At 40.4% G+C, this 20,000-nt stretch overlaps 4 protein-coding genes, 1 long non-coding RNA gene and 1 pseudogene across 8 annotated transcripts in view; 4 read left to right on the forward strand and 2 right to left on the reverse strand.

The window, feature by feature from the left end:
• Positions 1-20,000, forward strand: part of LOC138038799 (uncharacterized) — a 212,930-nt gene that overhangs the window by 188,472 nt on the left and 4,458 nt on the right. The gene's annotated exons all lie outside the window — the stretch shown is intronic.
• On the forward strand, positions 571-2,337 carry LOC138038808 (histone H2B, gonadal). Its single transcript, XM_068884866.1, has one exon. It carries the CDS (start codon positions 1,666-1,668, stop codon positions 2,032-2,034), a length of 369 nt encoding a protein of 122 aa, XP_068740967.1. The 5' UTR covers positions 571-1,665; the 3' UTR covers positions 2,035-2,337.
• LOC138038810 (uncharacterized) overlaps positions 7,344-20,000 on the forward strand; it is a 15,130-nt gene continuing 2,473 nt past the window's right edge. The window contains exons 1-4 of one of the 2 annotated variants that reach the window (XR_011130305.1): positions 7,344-7,472; positions 11,138-11,211; positions 12,121-12,190; positions 12,730-12,817. This is a non-coding gene — a long non-coding RNA (uncharacterized lncRNA). Of the gene's footprint in view, positions 7,473-9,175; positions 9,252-11,137; positions 11,212-12,120; positions 12,191-12,729; positions 12,818-20,000 lie in introns of those variants that run through there. The other variant, XR_011130306.1, reaches the window with a different exon arrangement.
• On the reverse strand, positions 13,575-14,360 carry LOC138038797 (histone H1-delta-like; annotated as a pseudogene).
• The window catches only part of LOC138038802 (histone H3), a 4,335-nt gene continuing 269 nt past the window's right edge, over positions 15,935-20,000 (reverse strand). The window contains exon 2 of the mRNA XM_068884860.1: positions 15,935-16,406. Within this exon, the coding sequence (XP_068740961.1) occupies positions 15,991-16,401 (411 nt within the window). The 5' untranslated portion in view covers positions 16,402-16,406 and the 3' untranslated portion in view covers positions 15,935-15,990. The remainder of the gene's footprint in view (positions 16,407-20,000) is intronic.
• Positions 19,544-20,000, forward strand: part of LOC138038805 (histone H2B, gonadal) — a 1,492-nt gene continuing 1,035 nt past the window's right edge. Inside the window, exon 1 of the mRNA XM_068884863.1 lies at positions 19,544-20,000. This exon is cut by the window's right edge and continues 1,035 nt beyond it. Within this exon, the coding sequence (XP_068740964.1) occupies positions 19,560-19,928 (369 nt within the window). The 5' untranslated portion in view covers positions 19,544-19,559 and the 3' untranslated portion in view covers positions 19,929-20,000.

Consider the following 20,000-nt stretch of genomic DNA (forward strand, 5'->3'; position numbering starts at 1 on the left):
AGGATTGTGTTCGGGAATGATTTCGGTGGCTTTATCGATATTTGATATTTTTCTCTTATTCCCTTTCCCTAATTAATTGCACAAAGCTCCTCTTACTCTTGCACCGGCAGTTTTGGGACTTTTGGTTTACTATTGCTTCTTTTGTTTTTTTTTCTTTTACTTCGGAAGAAGTCGTAACGCACTCCTCCGAATAGGCACTTAAGCCCGGTTCCCACTTGTGTGATAAGCACAGCCGGGGATGAGTTTAGCGACGTTCACACAGTGAAAGAATTAAGCCAAGGAAAACTTGGCATATGCAAGCGTAGATGTAGTGAGATTCAAGATGGCGTGCGAATCGTTGAGCTTGTGCTTACTTTAACTCACGCCGATCCCAGTTCTGAAATAAGCACAAGCGTGAGATAAGCACGAGCACAAGGAAAGAAAAATTTCCTTTTCTTTTTTTGTGCTTATTTTACGGCCGTTCCCACACGATTTATCTCATGCGTATCGCACAAATGTGAACCAGGCTTTATTTCGGACTCATTTCCAACAGATACGCTCAGTTTACTCGATTGTATGCGGTTGAATTTATGCAAAAAACTTATTGTTTTGCTTGGCTATGCACTGACAGCCATGAACAATGCAGTTCGATTAATCGTTAAGAATTAAAGGATATCGTTGAACGTTTTTTCGGCGCGCAAATTCAAATGTAAAGGAGCTGAGAAATTTGCAATCGAATGTTACTGCAAAAAGCAGAAACGCGTGTCTTTCTTGTCAAGAACTTTTTTGGAGCAGAATATAATTGTGCCACATTTAATAATTGAAGTTTCTCTTATTAATGTATGAGAAAGAGCCAAAATCTACGTCAAAAACGAGACTCTTATTAAAATTGAATTTGAGACTAGTAATGCATCTTTTGAACGTGTTGGTGACGACTTTATCAATATTTGGTGGCTCCTAAAAGAGCCGTTTTTTGTCTTCTTGCGCGCTTCCTTAAGCCTTTGCCTTCTTCTCGGTTTTCTTGGGCAGAAGGACAGCTTGAATGTTTGGCAGCACACCTCCCTGCGCGATGGTGACACCAGCAAGTAGTTTATTCAACTCCTCGTCATTGCGGACAGCGAGCTGAAGGTGACGGGGAATGATTCTGGTTTTCTTGTTGTCGCGAGCAGCGTTGCCCGCCAGTTCGAGGATCTCGGCGCTGAGATATTCGAGCACAGCGGCCAGGTACACTGGAGCTCCGGCGCCAACTCGTTCAGCGTAGTTTCCTTTGCGGAGAAGTCGATGGATACGACCGACAGGGAACTGAAGTCCCGCTCGGGATGAGCGGCTCTTGGATTTGGTGCCCTTTGCTTTTCCTTTACCGCGACCAGACATTTTTCTGTTAGCTTCGAGTTTACGAGCAGTCGAACACTTTGCGAAATAAATATCGATAGGTAACAACGGGGAAATTTATACGCAAGACAATACTTCGGTCGGATCGAAACGCACCAATCAACTTTTCATATCACATGTGCTTTTGTTTGAAAACGGAACTTTGTTGACCTTTGGCCAACCTGAAGTTGTGAACCAATAAAAAATCGACGATTTCGATCCTTACGTTAATTGATCCTACCATATTTTGTTATAAATAGCAAGTCATTCGTATAGCGTTATCATTCGATTGAAGTTGAACCCTACAGAGCGGAAATGGCACCGAAAGTTGCAGGAAAGAAAGGTGAGAAGAAAGCTGGTAAGGCTAAGGCCGCCACTGGTGACAAGAAAAGGCGAAAGACGAGAAAGGAAAGCTACGCAATCTACATCTACAAGGTGTTGAAACAAGTTCACCCTGACACTGGTATCTCCAGCAAAGCCATGGGCATCATGAACTCGTTCGTCAACGACATCTTCGAGCGCATCGCTGGCGAAGCTTCCCGCCTGGCTCACTACAACAAGAAGTCAACTATCAGCTCTCGCGAGATCCAGACCGCCATCAGGCTGCTTTTGCCCGGTGAACTTGCGAAACACGCTGTTAGTGAAGGAACCAAAGCTGTCACCAAGTACACAAGCAGCAAGTAAACTCACCAAGTTTACCGCCAAAACCAACGGCTCCTTTAGGAGCCACCAAATCTTGTAAAAGTTATACCAACACGATTATATCAGATTTTCCCCCATCAACCCCTGAATCCTTTTTCATGCTGAAAGAAAATCGTTTCCCGGCCGTTAAATTTCTAAGACGAGAACAACCGTTAGCACGCTTTCTTAAAACACTATACTTGCAGAACATAATTCGTGATCTCTCAAATTCCAAGCTCTGCGCATATCAAAGTTGATGTCATATGATACGCAACGGTGTAAGTGCATCTGCCTCGCAATGTATTTTAAAACAACTTAAATATAAATCCCACCCCTTTTTCTCGGCGGGGATACCGATTTGGTTCAAGCCAACAAGTGAACGTAGACCGTATTCAGAGGAAAGATTTCAAGCATTCTGTCAGACGCTTCGTTGCGGTGGCAACTAGACTTTTGTAGCCTTGATAAACTGTAGCTCCTTGATCAAAAACCTTTATGCTTTTATTGAAAACGTACGGCACGTTTCAGCTCGATAGCGATAGCGGAAAACGGCCCTGGAAGGGAAAATTGAACCAGCAGATTATCTCCCCGAAACCCCCTCCCTTATTAAGAGAGTTTTGCTTTGTGTCTTTCACCTTGGCTCCCTGGTATCGAACAGATAACTAAGTTCCAGATTTAAAAATCGCCCAAATTGTAAAAAATGTAAATAGACTTTACTGATTAGAGTGTAATGTGAAGTGCTAGGTTTCTACCCCATATGAACCATGTGAGCGTTAGCCCTACTAGTGGAAATGGGCCCACACAAGGACAGAAAAACTCTGACGAGGGTGGGAATTGAACCCACAACCCTCGGGTTAGGTCACCGCTGCTCCACCGACTGAGCTACAAGGTCAGACGGGAGCAAGCCGTGGGAACAGAAGATGTTAAGCTCGCGGTAGTTTGTTTATAGCGAGATTACACTAAGTTATCAATCTTGTTCACCGTCACTTCATCTGAAGAATATAAAAAGTTACATTTCAAAAGAAACATGGCACAGAAGCGACCAGTTGCACTTACGTAATTAGACGCACGCGCAATTCGATACAAGGAGCTGAGCTCCCAACGCTTGACAGCTCTGTCGGTAAAACAAGGGCAGCGCAATCGCGTGGTCATGGGTTCGAATCCCGTCTGAGAGCTTGGATTTTTTCGGGCTTAGTCCTTTGCCACTGCCGAAATTGCTCAGCCGCGCACCGGTGGCTCGGTTGAGCACCGGACTGTCACGCGGGAAGTCGTGAGTTCAACTCCGGCCGGACCAACACTCAGGGTCTTAAAATAACTGAGGAGAAAGACTTCAGTGCTGCATTTGTAACAACTACATCTGCAAACGGTTAGACTTTTCTAGTCTTCTCGGATAAGGACGATAAGCCGGAGGTCCCGTCTCACAACCCTTCAATGTTCATAATCCTGTTTGACGTAAAAAGGACCCACACACTTGTCTTTAAGAGTAGGGCATGTAGTTCCCGATGTTGTGGTCTGTCTTCTGTTGGGTATCATCGTTGGGAGGGTAAAAAAGGGGCCACAGTAATTGCCGCATGTTGTGGCGCTCTGCCAGCTTCACTGGCAAAGTTAATAAAAAATAAATAAAAAGTACAATAAAAACTAACTGCGATGATCCTCCCAGCTTTTAAATTTTATTCTATTACGCAGTACAAATAGACTAAAGACCACTATACGTGTAATTTAAACTGAAGCAGAATTGAATTCAACCAAAGCGAAGGTAATAATAAACAGAAAATTAAATTCCTTAAAACCCCCTGTTGCCAGTTACAGTTGTGTCAGAAAGGAATTACAACTAAACATGGTTTTCCGCCGTAGAAAAATCCACAGTTAATTGGACAGCCTTCCTAGTAACGGATGGAGCTACTAAGTAAATTTTAAGGAAATGCTTACATTTGAAATAACACACAAACAGCGGTGACAAACATCCGACATAAACGCATACTTGAAATTATCTTTTACTTGACGTTTCGTATGCTTCTGCATACATCTTCAGAAGTGACGGTTAATACAAAATTGGAGTTTAAATATACAGGATCACTAACTTATTAACTATTAAGTAATTTGTCTCCTCTTTTGTTGCTTAACAGTTAATAGTTAGTAAGTTAGTGATCCTGTATATTTAAACTCCAATTGCAGAAGAATACGAAACGTCAGGTAAAAGATAATTTCAAGTATGTGTTTACATTTGAAGTGGGGGTTCTAGAGAAAAGAAAGAAACGATCCTCGCACTTATCTGTTCCTGCTAGCTGAGGTCTCTCTTTTATTTTTGCGTTGTACGGAAAAAGAGGCAGTTGCCATGCGTCGAAACTCGCTTTGATCCAACCGCCGCCCACAACGTTGGACTGCACTGTTCAAACCTCTGTGTCTCGTGCATTCCTTTACAGTAATAGCCCAATTTCGATATATTAAAATTCAGTCTAAAACAAAAGACATCATCTCGAGGCTCTGGGGAATAAATATAAGGATTTGTATGAGTTTATTCCCCAGAGCCTCGAGGTGATGCCTTTTGTTTTGGACTGAATTTTGATATATCGAAATTGGTCTATTCCGCTGTTATTAAGTTAGCCCACTTAACATGAAGTATCACGTGACGGTTCGGTTGCTGAGTAACCGCCGCGCATGCTCAACACAGTGAGTTTCGACCCATGGCAGAAGTCTTTTTTTCCTGTGTTCGTCAGCCCAGCGGATGCACAGGAAAAGAGAACTCTTGTAGGAGGGAACCGTATCTGGACAAATTAAGCAATTGTCTCTAATTATAAACACCTGAAAAATTCAGGTGGCTCTAACGGGATTCGAACCCATGACCCCCCTGCGATGCCGGTGCAATGATTTACCAACAGTTGGACAAATTTATTAATCAGACGAGGATAGTGTGATGGTCAAGCTTTTACCATTCTCTTATAGCTCAGTGGTGGGCCTTCAGAAGGTCGTCGGCTCGACTCCTGCAACTGAATGACTTTTTGCGGGAATCCTAGTAGAATAGATAAGTTGCGGGAATCCTAGTAGAATAGATAAGTTAATGCAAGACCTCGATGAATTAATCAAGTTGATTGGCCTTGTGCTCGAGACTGCAATGGTTCAGTGAAGTCCGGCTTACGAACTGGAAATCGGGGAGGTCGTAGGTACGACTTCTGCAATGAAACACTCGGTTTTTTACCCGATATCCACGTGTTTTCTTAGTACCAATTAAATGTACATATTTGAACTGCGGGTTATGGATGAAGACGTTCGTTGTAACTATCCGGACGACTTCACGCTCTTGAGTGCATCATGGGTAACCAATGCAAGATGGAGAGAAATTTAAAGTGGTACTATGATCAAAAAATCATTTCCTTTTTTTCTTCAGATTTTGAAAGCGTGTTCGCTTAACACCTAACTGGCAAAATTTTGAGCTTTGAGTTTTATCCAAAGGCTGTTTATTTTGAGTGTAAGTTTTGGATTTTATGGTCCGCCATTACTCACGTTCAAAACTGGCCGATTGGACCTCAGAGGGTTGGATCTAGAGAAAATGACGTCATTTACTCACTAGCTTAAAATTTCAGCGTGTAAACGCAATTTATTATATATGCAAAACACGGGTTGAAAAGTTTGAAAGCCCGAAACTCCCGTGCTGCATATTAATTAGGCCGCGTACACACGCATTGCATCCTTAAACTAGTGAGAGTTTGACGTCATTTTCTCCTCGACCCAGCTCTCTCAAGATTTTAAAGTTGGTAATGGCGGACCAATAGATAAGAAAATTCCAGCTAAAATAAACAGGTGTCTTGTTAAAATCAGAACTTAAAACTTGGGTGAGTTAGTGTTTAGTTAACATAGTTTTGAAATCCAAAGGAAAAAAAAAATTTCCTTTGGTCGTAGTACCACTTTAAAGGTTTTTTACATGTGGAAGTTCAAAACGATGAAAAGTATTCATGATGTGCAATTTTGGGTTTTTTACCTTCCAAGACAGAAGATGTGCCCTCACAGGTGCGGCAGAATAAAGTTGGAGAGAATGGCTATTGTATAAACTTATTTCCTGTAATACCAAAGGCACAAAATTACAGAGACTGTCTGTTAAATTGTCCAGGTAAGTACGAGGATCACTTCTCCCTTTCATCTATTTCTTCATTCATTGATTTAACAGGATCAACATTTCAGTCCTTTTCTACAGTCAAAAGGCCAAATACTCTGTGCAAAAGACGGAAGCCGCAAAACGATGAATGGTAAAAAAGATATACAAGTGATGTCCTCCCATGGGTTTGGGTGAAGAAAAGAACATGGATGATTTGAACTGGGGAAAGGCGGAACAATGTTGAAATATTTTAGGAAACAAGGGAACAAAACAATTTTAGGTATCAAAAAGCTGGCAACAAGTTTACATACATACTCAATTGACCACTCCCCGTAGGGGCTTTTCAGAGCCAATGAAACACAAGCACGACATAATAGAACATTCAACAAGGGAACACGAGCAAATATTTAAGGGACAAGGGCCTCCTCCCCCTCCCCTCCCCCCACCTGCCTGGGTAAGGGCCTTGACCAAATTATGTTACTCGTCTTTGAAGCTACCTCCTTTTTACAGTTTTGGCCTTCTATTTTAAATCAAGAAAAAGAGGACCGGAAGGAAGAAAAGTAAATTAGTGTTGATACGTTCAAATTGTCGTTAAAACTTGGCAAAATGCATCACGGGTAGCCGCGAAAAGACGCATCTTTGAACAGAAAGCGCTTTTAGGCCGAGATGGGTCAGTTTTCAAAGCAAATTGACGGGGAGATAAGACCAGACAAGACATTTAATTGACCAGATTGCCTCGAGTCTGTTCAGCTTTCAGTTTGCTTTTTGCTCACATCATGTTTTTAGCTGTCGAAGCAGTTGTATGCCGCTCATAACCAGAGTCGGACATGGGTATCATAAGAGGAATTGTGAGTTTGTATCGCACGGGCGAAGAAAAGCACATTGAGCGATAGCCTCAAGAATATTCATGCGGGAGGGTAGCAAAGGGGTCTCAGGAGTTAGCCAGGTAAATGGACCGCAAAATACTATACCCAGCCATCGTTATAATAATTACTCTGCACCACCAACGGGTATTCCCACCAACTTTGGCTCCTTAGGTTTTTGCCGCCTACTAATGAACCAGTCAAATTAAAGCTTCGACATCCCCCTTCTCCGGCATACCCCGGGCATTTGACTCCTTTTCCTGCCCGGGGGCAGGGAATTTGGTCATCTTAGTCTTCCCGGGGGCGGGGCATTTGATCACCACTCATAGGGGGTGGGGAATTTGATCGCTAGCCTCGATTTCATGTTACTTTTCCACGTGGGTTAATGATGGCGGAGACAAACTTAGATGCATTCGAAGGTAAAGATTCCGCATTCGTAGCTGATTGGTTGAAAAGCAAAGGCCTACACATACTTTGTTCCGTATTTGAAGGTATTAAGAACCAATTTATATTATCTTTGAATATATAAATATATTAAATTAATATAAACAATAATTCAATACAATACCGACGAGAGGTCAATTGCTTTGACCGACCCGGTGTATTTATGAATATTTTAATACATTTGCGACAATTGACATGTAGGTGTATAAATAATGGAATGAATGTATGGAATGTATTTAAGTGTCATTGCATGAAACTCCGTAAAACCAATGCATTCAGTTTATTAAAACCTGGTAATTTTCCCGAGGGTGGGGGCATTTGATCATGTGAAATGGACCTATGATAAGGCATTTGAACAGCTTTTTGGCCCAGGGAAGGGGGCATTTGAACAAAAAATTTCAAAAAATTCAAATGCCCGGTGGGAGACGGGGGGGGGGGGGGGGTTGTTGAAGCTTCACTTTGACTGGTACATAAAATTCCTATTGAAAACAGTACTTGTTACAGTTAAAATTAAAGTATTCAGGTTAATTTAATTTCAATTTTATTTTATTTATTTAAACATCGGCAAAAACTTATCAATTGTTAGCAAGTACATGTAATATATTGGTAAGTACGTTGGTCTTAGAGGTGAGTGGATGAACTTAGTGTTGCTTAAATTTTTCATGAGTATTTTATAAAACTCCAATGGTTTTTAAGTCTAGGAAATGATTTTAAATGGGATTAGGTATACTGTGCATAATAACCAATCCTACTTTTCTTTCTCAGAGCTTTTCAGAAGGACATTGTTTATTGACGATAATAAAAATAATAATAATAATCATCATCATCATCATCATAATTATAATAATAATAATTTAATAACTTCTATCTAGAGCACTATTTACATTCACTGATCAACAATGCTTTATAACTTAAAATACTACAATAAAATTCAAATTAGTAAAACTATTTACCGTACATATATATTAATTAATAAAATAGAATATTTATAATAATAAACTTAATTAGCAATACTAATAAGAGTGAATATCAAGCAGGATATGCTTTAAAAGCTACACAAAATAAGTAAGTTTTCAGCTTACATTTAAAAATAGCTTATGACTGAATATCGTGTACCGTAATTCAGCCGGCAAACTATTCCATAAATATGGAGCGGCTGCAGAGAAAGATCTATCACATAAAGTGACAAGCATTTTTCCTTTAGAAGGGTCTAGCAATAAACTTTGATTTTATGTAAGATTGTATATACATCTAGGCTTAATATTAGTTAATTCTATGATATACTTGGGCGCCAATCCATGAATAGCTTTAAATGTTAAAATTAAGACTTTTAGATTGAACACGATGTTGTATTGGTAACCAATGAAGTTCATACAGCGCGGGAGAAATATGCGAGTACTTTCTTAAGTTCACTACAAGTCTAGCCGCAAAATTTCTGCATACGTTGCAATTTAACTATTTGCGAGTTAGGAATGCCATACAAAACTCCATTACAATAGGCTAAACGGCTAGAGATGAAAGCAGCCTGTAGTGTCATATGACTTTTCAGGTAAAGAAACCTCGAAAGTTCGGACATTTAAGCAGCACGTACATATAACACAATGAGATAGCGTGGCAAGGGGATATGACAATAGTTTCTTTTTGCGTTGGACTTGGAAATGATGCAACAAAGACACAAGTCACTTCGATGGTTAGCATTTGGTATGGGACACAATAGTTTTACAATCCTACTTGGTTATGTTTGTTTACGGGCCATTTCTCCAAGATGATGATGTCACCCGTGGTTTGGTGATGAGTTCTTTTGTTTGATTAAACTGAAAATTAAGGTCATCTTTTGTTGTTCTATTTGCCCGTAACACCATCCTTTTTTCACAGTGCAAATGTTGTGTTTGCGGGGAAAATCAGTTTGTTATCATGACTAGAAATGATGCCTTGTTCCTGGTGTATGTTGCATAACGACGTAAATAAACTTCGTACAGTATTTGACGAAAAGGGGGAAAGAATCAAGAACCTACCTCTTGCAAACAATTTTTGCTTTTGTTGCACTGGAGACCCAGAGCATTGTTATTCTTCTTCAGATAAATTGAGCCACCCTTTAACTTCTTCATAAAGTTCCATTGACAGCTTTATACAGTGTATTACTGTGTGGATGAGCTGAAATTTTATTCATATTTATTATTTTATTTGTATTTATTCACTTATAAGGCGCACTCGGTTATACATGTAAAACACACCCCAAACTTTCGAAGACGATTGTGACAAGTAAGCAAAATGAAAATTTCACCTAAATACCCTGTTATAAAGCACACCCAGAAGTACGGGAAATTTTGTTGACCATGTTTGCTGTACTTACAACAATTTGCTTCCAAAAGTTACTAATTACGGTGCTTTCATTCTCAAAATAAAAGCGAAAAAGTCGCACATTACAAATGGTCACACATTACAGTCACACATGGACAAATTATAGCATAAAAGTCACACTTTCTAATTCACTCAAGCCATCCTTCTCAGGAAACAGTGTTTTAAGTTATGAATACCAATTGATCTGTTTTCACGTTTATAAACAATACTCATCTGATAGATCTTTCATTCATCAGTTGCAAAACTCATCTTAATCTTTCAGCATTCGTTCAGTGTCCGTAAATTTTCAGTAATTATGCCAAGCACTTGTCGTAATTCCTATGATCTAAACTTCAAGTTGAAGGTCGTAGCAGAAGCGGAAGCCGTGAACAGCAATCGTGAAATTGCTTGCGAATATGAGATCTTTCAAGTCCTGTGGCATCAGCAATGCTCTCGATAGAACTGAAGATGATGTGGTTTGGGACGACGAGGAAGAAGAAGCAGAAGATGCAGAAGAGCCGATTGACAATGAGTTTGAGACAGACAACGATGCTGAGGATGACAAGTAGCTGAGCTCAGCCGAGCTTTCAAACAAACGGTTCTTTTCAGAGCCACCCCAGTTCTTTTTAGAACCAACAAATCAGATAAAGTCAATGATCAACGTTGTTTGTCTTTTGTTTCTTCATTTACTAGTATTTATTTACATACTTATTTCAGTTTAGCATTAATTATTAGGGAAATTTGGAAAAGTTATATTTTGTTGCACGAAAATACTCTGCTACAAGACGCACCCCGTGTTGTTAGCAGATTTTGATCGAATAAGCATATTTTCTCGTAAAAAAATGGTGTGTCTTATAAGTGAATAAATACAGTAAGTGGCACAGTCTGTTAGTAGTAATGTAAGGACAGTAAGGAAAAAGGGAAGGACAGGGAGAGATGGTAAGTTGGAGAATAATGGAAGGCAAGGGAAAGATGAAGGAGGGTGTTTTCATTATTATTTTCCTTTTTATCCCCACTAAAAATCCAGGCCCCATTTTGTAATTACATCCCACTTTTTTTAGACTGTTCATAATAACCCTAGGTTGAAAAAATTTGACCTCGGCTGAAAAAATCAATCTAGGTTGAAATTATAATTAACCTGAATTTTAATTCAACCTGTAACATACACAATGTCGTATAGTATCATGTTCTTTCTGTTCTGTCATAAAATTGGCCAAGCAATCCCACAATGGTTCCACCCAAGAAAACTGCTAAAGGAAATTTATTTTGCCCTCTCACAAAATCCACATTGTAATCCACAATCTAACATTATGTGTAAACAACAGTTCTTTTTGTTCCCAGAGAATTTAACTTACGTTTTTTCTTTTTCCAGTGGAGCTTGGAGAATGTGATCCTAAGGAACATACTCTGGGTTGTGTGTCTGAATTTAGGTTTCTTCCTAACCAGGTAACATTATTGTTTAATACTTATTGTTACATTGACCATGTTCTCCTTTAATTTTAGCTAGATAAACCATTTAGTCATGCAATAAACCTTAAAACTTTGTGTGTCACTGATTGGTGCCAACTGTTCGTTTTTGCTTGCACATCTGATCAACATGTGCATTTTTTCCCACCTCCCTTTATTTGAACCAATTGGTGACACATGCAGCCATTACTCCCCAGCCAATCAAATACTACATACTACGGCTTGCCATACATGCACATTTTAGCACATCTTGTCGGAGAAATCCTTGTTTTATTCTTTACCGCTAAGTGAGTATTTACATTGTCCATAATTTTCAGTACTACATGTAGGTCTAACCTAAAAATGTTAACACTGTGGCTAAAAAGGATGTTTAGTCCTAAGGTACTAGCTTTTGCGTTCAAGGTTGGTTCAGTGTTGGTGGGACAGTGACTTGTGACCTTGTACCTGCCCAAGTATACAGGAGTTGTGATTGCCTGCTTCACCTTTTTATGATCTACAGTCCTGGACAAAATTGTTGCGATATTTTTGACTCTGTTGTCCAATTAAAAACGGAACAGTTTACCAACTCACTTGGATATTGGGCACTTTCCATTTTTCGGTACAGAAAAAAAGCACTCTGGCATTGCACCAATTTTCTGTGTGCGCCTTAAATGTAGTGTGATTGCCTGCTGCCCTTTTTTTATGATCTACACTCCTGGACAAAATAGTTGAGATATTTTTTACTCTGTTGTCCAATTTAAAAAACAACAACTACAGCTGTATAATTAAATAAATCTTATTATTATGACTACCACAAAAGGCAGTTTTCTCCTCCTTGAAGCACTTTGACATTTTTTATTTAAAACATACCCTCATGATTACTGAGATATTCATTGTTTTCATTGTTAGAACTGGTTTTGAGTCTGTGGTTTATTTTTCTTGTCATCGCTGGAGTCTACCATACTCACGAGAAGCTTGGGTAAGATAAAGGCCCTTTTTTTATTGGGTCTGTGCTTTACATGTACGTCAGTCTTGTCACATTTGCAAGATCAAAACAAATTGAGTTTTCAAGAATTTAGATCGTTCTACCAACAGAATTATTCGTATATTCTTCTTAAAGTCGGTAGTAATTTATTAATTTTACAACTGATCATTGGGCGGATATTATATCAAATCATGTGCATATGTTTGGACTTAATAAAGTACAGCATTCCATTAAAATAATAATTATGCATATGTATAATTTCATATAATAACAAGAATGTAACACTGTATAATTTAATATTTATTGTTTTAATGTGAAGTTGTATGAAAAAATTATTATTTTTCATGATTGATCAGGGTACCCAATACGCCTTGAAACAATATAAGCACTTGGCCAGTGGCCTTGTGGTTTAAACTGTTTATACATGTAGCTGGTTGGATACTGTGTTGAAACACTCTCATGACCTTTGATATACTGGCATTACGTGATAATCGACAAACTGTTTGAACATGTTTGTTTTTCTTTGATCTTAGACCAATGGTACCATCAGTGGCAGAGTTTATGTATCTTGATAAAATCGAGTGGCTAGAAATGTATGGAGTTGATCTGCACCCAGTCAAGGTTTGATTTTCATGCACTTCTGCCTGTATCTTAACATGTTTTTATTTTTGATTTCCTTAATTTAATTTAATTCTGTCTGGAAGGCTGCCTCCAAGAGCAAGCAGATTTGTCAAGCGTAGCACCATTACTGGCTATTCTCTTTGCAACACTGAGGTTAAACTTGCCCTGCTGCTTCCCCACACCAAATTTCTTAAGAACAGTTTCAGGTATAGTAGTGCAGTGTTATGGAACAGTTTACCAACTCGCGGTGTTTGGAAATTTAAAGTTGCTTTACTCGCTCTGGAATTAAAGATCCTTTCAAAAACCTCCATCGCTACAGAAAAAAATACTCTGGCATTGCACCAATTTTCTGTGTGGTCTCAAAACTCCTCTTATGGTGTTAACGCCAGTAGAGCTGCCTACATGTAGGCTACTCACACATTGATTGGGTATGGAATTTGCTATTTGATAGACAAAGTAGGAGAGGTGGTGGCGAAAGATTAACCCATGGTATAAATTTATGTGAAACCTTTTGGTCGAGAAAATCAACCCCCTTCGAAATAGTAGGGACGTTCCATTTATAAACCGAACCCCCCCCCCCCCCCCCCCTACCTTATGGATGAGGTCCATCAGAATTCGACTAGTAGGAGTCTACTCATCCACACCTCGGGGTCGGATCGTCAAGGGAACCTCCCGTAGTGTTTCTAGGTTGTCTTTGTTGCAAAGTTTGTGAAGAACCATATCCCCTCGAAATAAGAGGCCGAGAAATCATTCAGACTGAGTCTAACCGGCCGAAGTACATTAATAACCTTGAATTATTTCAAACGGCATCGTAATTATTTCAGTTAACGAGCAAGTTAATTTGTTGGTCATTGCTTTCATGTATTTGGTGGCTCCTAAAAGAGCCGTTTTATGTAATTGAAGTGAACAGCAAAGCTCCTCACTTCTTAGATGACTTTTTAGCGGCAGGCTTCTTAGCCGCGGGTTTCTTCACTGGTTTTTTGGCCACTTTCTTTGCAGCAGGTTTCTTGGCTGCGGCTTTCTTGGCAGCAGGCTTCTTGGCTGCGGCTTTCTTGGCTGCTGGCTTTTTGGCTGCGGCTTTCTTGGCTGCAGGCTTTTTAGCGGCGGGTTTTTTCGGAGATTTCTTTGCTTTCTTCGCGGCGGGCTTCTTTGCGGCAGGCTTCTTGGCTTTGGCGACTGGTTTCTTTGCAGCTGGCTTCTTTGGTTTCTTCTCCTTCTTCTCTGCCTTGGGCAACTTGAACGAGCCCGAGGCGCCAACACCTTTTGTGTGCAGAAGCTTCCCGCTAGCAGCACCTCTCTTCAAAGCCATCTTAAGGTGTGAGCCGACTTCTCCAACCTTGTAGTTGCTCTTGATGTATTTCTCGATGGCTTGGCGCGCGAAGAACCACCTCGCTCTTTCAGAGCTGAAATGGCAGCCTTGATCATATCCAAGTATGGTGGATGATCAGCAGGTTTTTTTGGCTTTGGAGCCACCTTCTTTTTGGGGGACTTTGCTGCTGGTGCTGGATCAGACATCTCGAAATTTCTTGTAGATTTACGAACAAATCGAACACTCGAATGCTCTCTGTCAAACGCGCGCGTAATAAATACACCATATGCGGACCGCCGTGGACACAATACCTTAACTTGGCGTGTACCGAAGTTGTGTTTATTACCTCGGCCTTCTTTATAGAAAACTGCCATTAAAATTTCAGTCCTGATAAATGAAACGGCGTAACTCTAACGTTTATCCCTTTGGCCAAATGTTTATGGACAACACTTGAGATTTTGTTGAAGGGAAGAGTGAGATTTTTAGCTTTTGTTGTTCTAGATTTGGTAGCGTATGAAGACCTTTTCCCCTTTGGAGTGAATTTGTTTCTTTGCAATTCGTGTTACTGCGTTTTATAGACTTTAACTTGAAAGGGTCACTTCTATTCAACGCGTAGGTGTAATAAAATAGCACAGTCAAGCTCATTTTAAATGTCCTTTTTCCGCTGAGAATGACACAAAAAAGACAATCCTTGTAGGTCGCCATTGATCAAAGTGGTGAACGGTGGAGTCATCTGTTCTAAGATTTAAGTATCAACAAATATCTAGTTTTTTCATCTTGAAGTCGTCGTGGCGACTCTTCTGGCATATATCTTTTTATGTGTGTGTGTGTGTGTGGCCACTTTCGTTTTTGTCTTGTCTAGCGCAGCTGTTTTCATTTGGACAAACAGAGCACTGTAACACGTGTACAGTTGCAACGGAGCCTTACAAAGAATTCATTTACGCTGATCATTACCCAATTTTATTTCACCCGCTTATTGTGGTAATCATCTTAGAATATCAGAATTCAAGACTCTCGACGGTTTATAGTTTTCGCTAAATTCACCACAATGACTGTTAGTGTCTTTAAGTGCAACTTGACTTTTCCTTTCGCGTCTTCTGTTCTGTTTGGGGAGCACTGAATCTCTTTGCAGATCGTTTTTCGATCGAGTTCACCCTTTTTTAATTTTTCTATCTTTCAAATGCACTTAACGGACCGGCCATCACTTATTTCCCTTTAACTTTTATTGCCAGAATGTAGAAATCAAATTTATGAGGCATCAACATTGTAAGGATATAAGAGTTCTAATTTCTTGACCTTGCTTTAATTTACATATTTTTTGCGCCAAATTTTCTTCCTTTCAACATGCATAACATTGGTTTGATTAAACTTCTCGTAATTTTATAGTAAAAGGAAATTTGAAAATTACCGTTGGGCTTTTTATGATTTAGATCATATTGTGCACTTTTTGTATTTCTTACACAATATGCTATGCCTTGTAATGAAGGCGGCAATTTGTGAAACATGCATTTCCGCTCCGCGTCCAACTGGATGTTGCTCAAACTTTGTAGTGGCTTGTTCTCCGTAGTCTAGTTCAAAACTCTGGTTCCTGGCCTTACTCAATTAAATATCGGGTAAATTTGAGTTGATTTCGGCAAGACAGCAGCCTCACATTTTGCTTTGGTACTGCGGTTAATTAATTGGTTTGAATTTCAAATTTTCTTTGCGGGAATAGCAAAGGGCAACGATAGTTAGCCGACAGTTAGTGGGATACAGAGATTTGACTGGACATATAGATAGGTTTCGTAAAGAATGTTAGTTATTGCTTTTATTGATTTGTTGGCTCCTAAAAGAGCCGTTTTGTGTTGTGGACGGTGGAAGTCACTTATGCTCTCTCTCCACGGATTCTACGGGCCAGCTGAATATCCTTGGGCATGATGGTGACGCGCTTGGCGTGGATGGCGCACAAGTTGGTGTCTTCAAAGAGACCCACAAGGTAAGCTTCGCTTGCCTCTTGAAGAGCCATGACAGCAGAGCTCTGGAAGCGCAGATCGGTCTTGAAATCCTGAGCAATTTCACGCACAAGACGCTGGAAGGGCAGCTTGCGGATCAACAGCTCGGTGGATTTCTGGTAACGACGGATCTCACGAAGAGCGACTGTTCCAGGCCTGTAACGATGAGGTTTCTTGACTCCTCCAGTTGCGGGGGCGCTCTTGCGAGCCGCTTTGGTAGCGAGTTGCTTGCGTGGAGCTTTTCCTCCGGTTGATTTACGTGCGGTTTGCTTGGTACGAGCCATCTTCTCTTGAACGAAAACGTTGAAGGATAAAGTAAGAAATTGTAGCTATGATTTTATATCTGGCGCGCTTGATTCTGATTGGTTTTAAAATAGGCAATTCGATTGGTTGAGCCCACATCATAGGAGATTTTTTCGACCAAAGTTCGATCCGTTGTTAACTCCAAGCTAAGTTTATATACGATAACATAGCAGACTCTTTCATTATCATAGCTCTAAGAACGTTTAATAAAAGTTTTAAATGAGTTAAGCGGATCGGTTAGACCTCATTTTCACCCGAGCTGGTGATTTTTGCTTGACAGAAATTGCTGATAGTCGAATGTTCCGGAAATGCTTCGAACGCTGATGAGCATTTGACCCTTGTACCTTTAGCGTAATTGTTCTTTTTATCCAATTAGAAATAAGGATACATTTGTTTTCTGAGAGGCCATACTGGTCCATATAAATAGAAAGAAACTTCTTGCTGGTATTATTCGCTCGTTCTACAAATCGCTATCAAGATGTCTGGTCGAGGTAAAGGAGGCAAAGGTCTTGGAAAAGGAGGCGCTAAGCGTCACCGAAAGATTCTTCGTGATAACATCCAAGGTATCACTAAGCCAGCAATTCGTCGTCTAGCTCGCCGAGGCGGTGTCAAGCGAATCTCTGGTTTGATCTACGAAGAAACGCGAGGTGTTCTCAAGGTTTTCCTTGAGAATGTCATCCGTGATGCGGTAACGTACACGGAGCACGCCAAGCGCAAGACTGTCACAGCCATGGATGTTGTGTACGCTCTGAAACGCCAGGGACGCACACTGTACGGATTTGGCGGTTAGATGACACTAAAGCCACATTGAGAAACAAACGGCTCCTTTAGGAGCCACCAAATCTTACAAAAGTCATGACTAATAAATTATATCACTTTAACATTATCCCCATGTCAGCTGGAATCTGGTTTTTTAGTATATCGTTTCTCTTCTTCTCTTCTGCAAAGTTTGCATTAATTAAGGTCCTCTCTGTAGTGACAGCATCCCGGAAAGGAATATTAGTTTACTAATGCTCCTTTTATCTTTTTTTAAATATTTACTTACCTTCGAAGGAGACATTTTTGTGCGTTTCCCTTAAGAAACTTATCGATGTTTATTTCTTATCGGTTTCATTTTCAATAGATGCGATCAGTTTATTCGATTGTGCGCGGTTCTGGAAAAATTTCAAGCCGCTTGTTTCGCTTGGCTCAACAATAACAGCCATAGTGCAACATGTTCCCTTAAGCGAGAGACAAAACCATTGTCCGTTTTTGAACATACATTGGGTGGAAGATGTTATGTCTTCGTTTGAGGGCGAAGTTTAGAGAACGGCGAATTTTGCAAGGAAGGCATTTTAAAAAGACAACTCATCGCGCGCGCGTGCCCGATTTCGATTTCCCTCCCCTCTTCCTTTTTCTAGCGCACGCAGGCTTAAAAGACAAGAACAAATTAGGCCTTTACATACTCGGGATATTTAGGCGTTATTTAACGGCTAAAAATATCCTACGCAAAACTCTCAAAGATCAACTCAGCACTAAATAAACGGCTGAAGTTGTTCCCAATGTACTGTGAACTCCTAAACTTGAAGCGGCTAGACTTGAAGAGAGCCTCTTATTATGCTAAACATCTTATAATATTTCGTTTTTCGTTTTGGGTTTTTTTTCCAGAGATATTAATGACATGGAGTTCAGTAATCGTTAACAATCAAACGCTGTCGTTGAGTGTTTGACGGCTTAAATATATATGATGTTAGCAAAATACGCTTTTTTTTCCGGCGAGCAAATTCAAGTGTGAACCAGCCGAGAAATTTGCAATCCACAGATGCGCCCAGCTTATTTGATTGTGTGCGGTGTGTAAAAAGAAGTTTTGTTCCGCTCGGCTGTGCAATGACAATTATGTGCAAAGAAATGCAAAAATCCCCTTCAAGCGAACGATATTAGCCTCAAGGAAAACCGTTGTCCCCTTTTGAACATACCTTGGTTATAAGATGTAATGGTTTTTGTTTGAGCAAGCACACGAGACGCATAAAAGTGATGTCAATCACAGGGTGTATTAACGTGCGGTTCGATTAATCGCTAAGAATTAAACGATGTCGTTGATAGTGCAATATGCGGGCATTTTTCAGTGCGCAAAGTCAAAATTTGCAATGTTAAGACGACAGCGTTTTGTCACTGCAAACAGCGTAAACTCGTATTTATCTTGTCAATATTTTTTTTTAGCGCAGAAAATATAAGTGTAGCACTTTCAATAATCGAATTATATTTTACTTTTGTCCGAGAAAGAACCAAGTTCTCCAAATACGAGTCTCTTAAAATTATATTTTAGAGTTGTAATGCGTCTTTTAAATGGAAGTACTTCCTTGGATTGTGTCGGGGAATTGGATGATTTCGGAAGACATACATGTGTTGGTCATGACTTTGTCAACAATTGATGGCTCTTAAAAGAGCCGTTTTAGTCTTCTTGTGAGCTTTCTTAAGCCTTTGCCTTCTTCTCGGTTTTCTTGGGCAGAAGGACAGCTTGAATGTTTGGCAGCACACCTCCCTGCGCGATGGTGACACCAGCAAGCAGTTTATTCAACTCCTCGTCATTGCGGACAGCGAGCTGAAGGTGACGAGGAATGATTCTGGTTTTCTTGTTGTCGCGAGCAGCGTTGCCCGCCAATTCGAGGATCTCGGCGCTGAGATATTCGAGCACAGCGGCCAGGTACACTGGAGCTCCGGCGCCAACTCGTTCAGCGTAGTTTCCTTTGCGGAGAAGTCGATGGATACGACCGACAGGGAACTGAAGTCCCGCTCGGGATGAGCGGCTCTTGGATTTGGTGCCCTTTGCTTTTCCTTTACCGCGACCAGACATTTTTCTGTTAGCTTCGAGTCTACAAACACTTAGCGAAATAAATGTCGATAGGTAGCAAGAGGGAAATTTATACGCAAGGCAATATTCCAGTCGGATCGAAAAGCACCAATCAGTTTTTCATTTCACAAGTGCTTTTGTATGAAAACGGAACTATGTTGACCTTTGGCCAACCTGAAGTTGTGAACCAATAAAAAATCGACGATTTCGATCCTTATGTTAATTGATCCCATCTTTGTTTTATTATAAATAGCAAGTCATTCACATAGCGTTATCATTCGATTCAAGTCGAACCCTATTGAGCGAAATATGGCACCGAAAGTTGCAGGAAAGAAAGGCGAGAAGAAAGCTGGTAAGGCTAAGGCCGCCACTGGTGACAAGAAAAGGCGAAAGACGAGAAAGGAAAGCTATGCAATCTACATCTACAAGGTGTTGAAACAAGTTCACCCTGACACTGGTATCTCCAGCAAAGCCATGGGCATCATGAACTCGTTCGTCAACGACATCTTCGAGCGCATCGCTGGCGAAGCTTCCCGCCTGGCTCACTACAACAAGAAGTCAACTATCAGCTCTCGCGAGATCCAGACCGCCATCAGGCTGCTTTTGCCCGGTGAACTGGCGAAACACGCTGTTAGTGAAGGAACCAAAGCTGTCACCAAGTATACCAGCAGCAAGTAAACTCACTGAGTTTACCGCCAAAACCAACGGCTCTTTTAGGAGCCACCAAATGTTGTAAAAGTTATGCCAACA

The sequence above is a fragment of the Montipora capricornis genome, chromosome 2 (assembly GCF_036669925.1).
Source record: "Montipora capricornis isolate CH-2021 chromosome 2, ASM3666992v2, whole genome shotgun sequence".
NCBI classification, from domain to species: domain Eukaryota; kingdom Metazoa; phylum Cnidaria; class Anthozoa; order Scleractinia; family Acroporidae; genus Montipora; species Montipora capricornis.

Excerpts from the sequence above, each read along its gene's own strand:
- LOC138038808 (XM_068884866.1), top strand. The coding sequence starts at position 1,666 with ATGGCACCGAAAGTTGCAGGAAAGAAAGGTGAGAAGAAAGCTGGTAAG.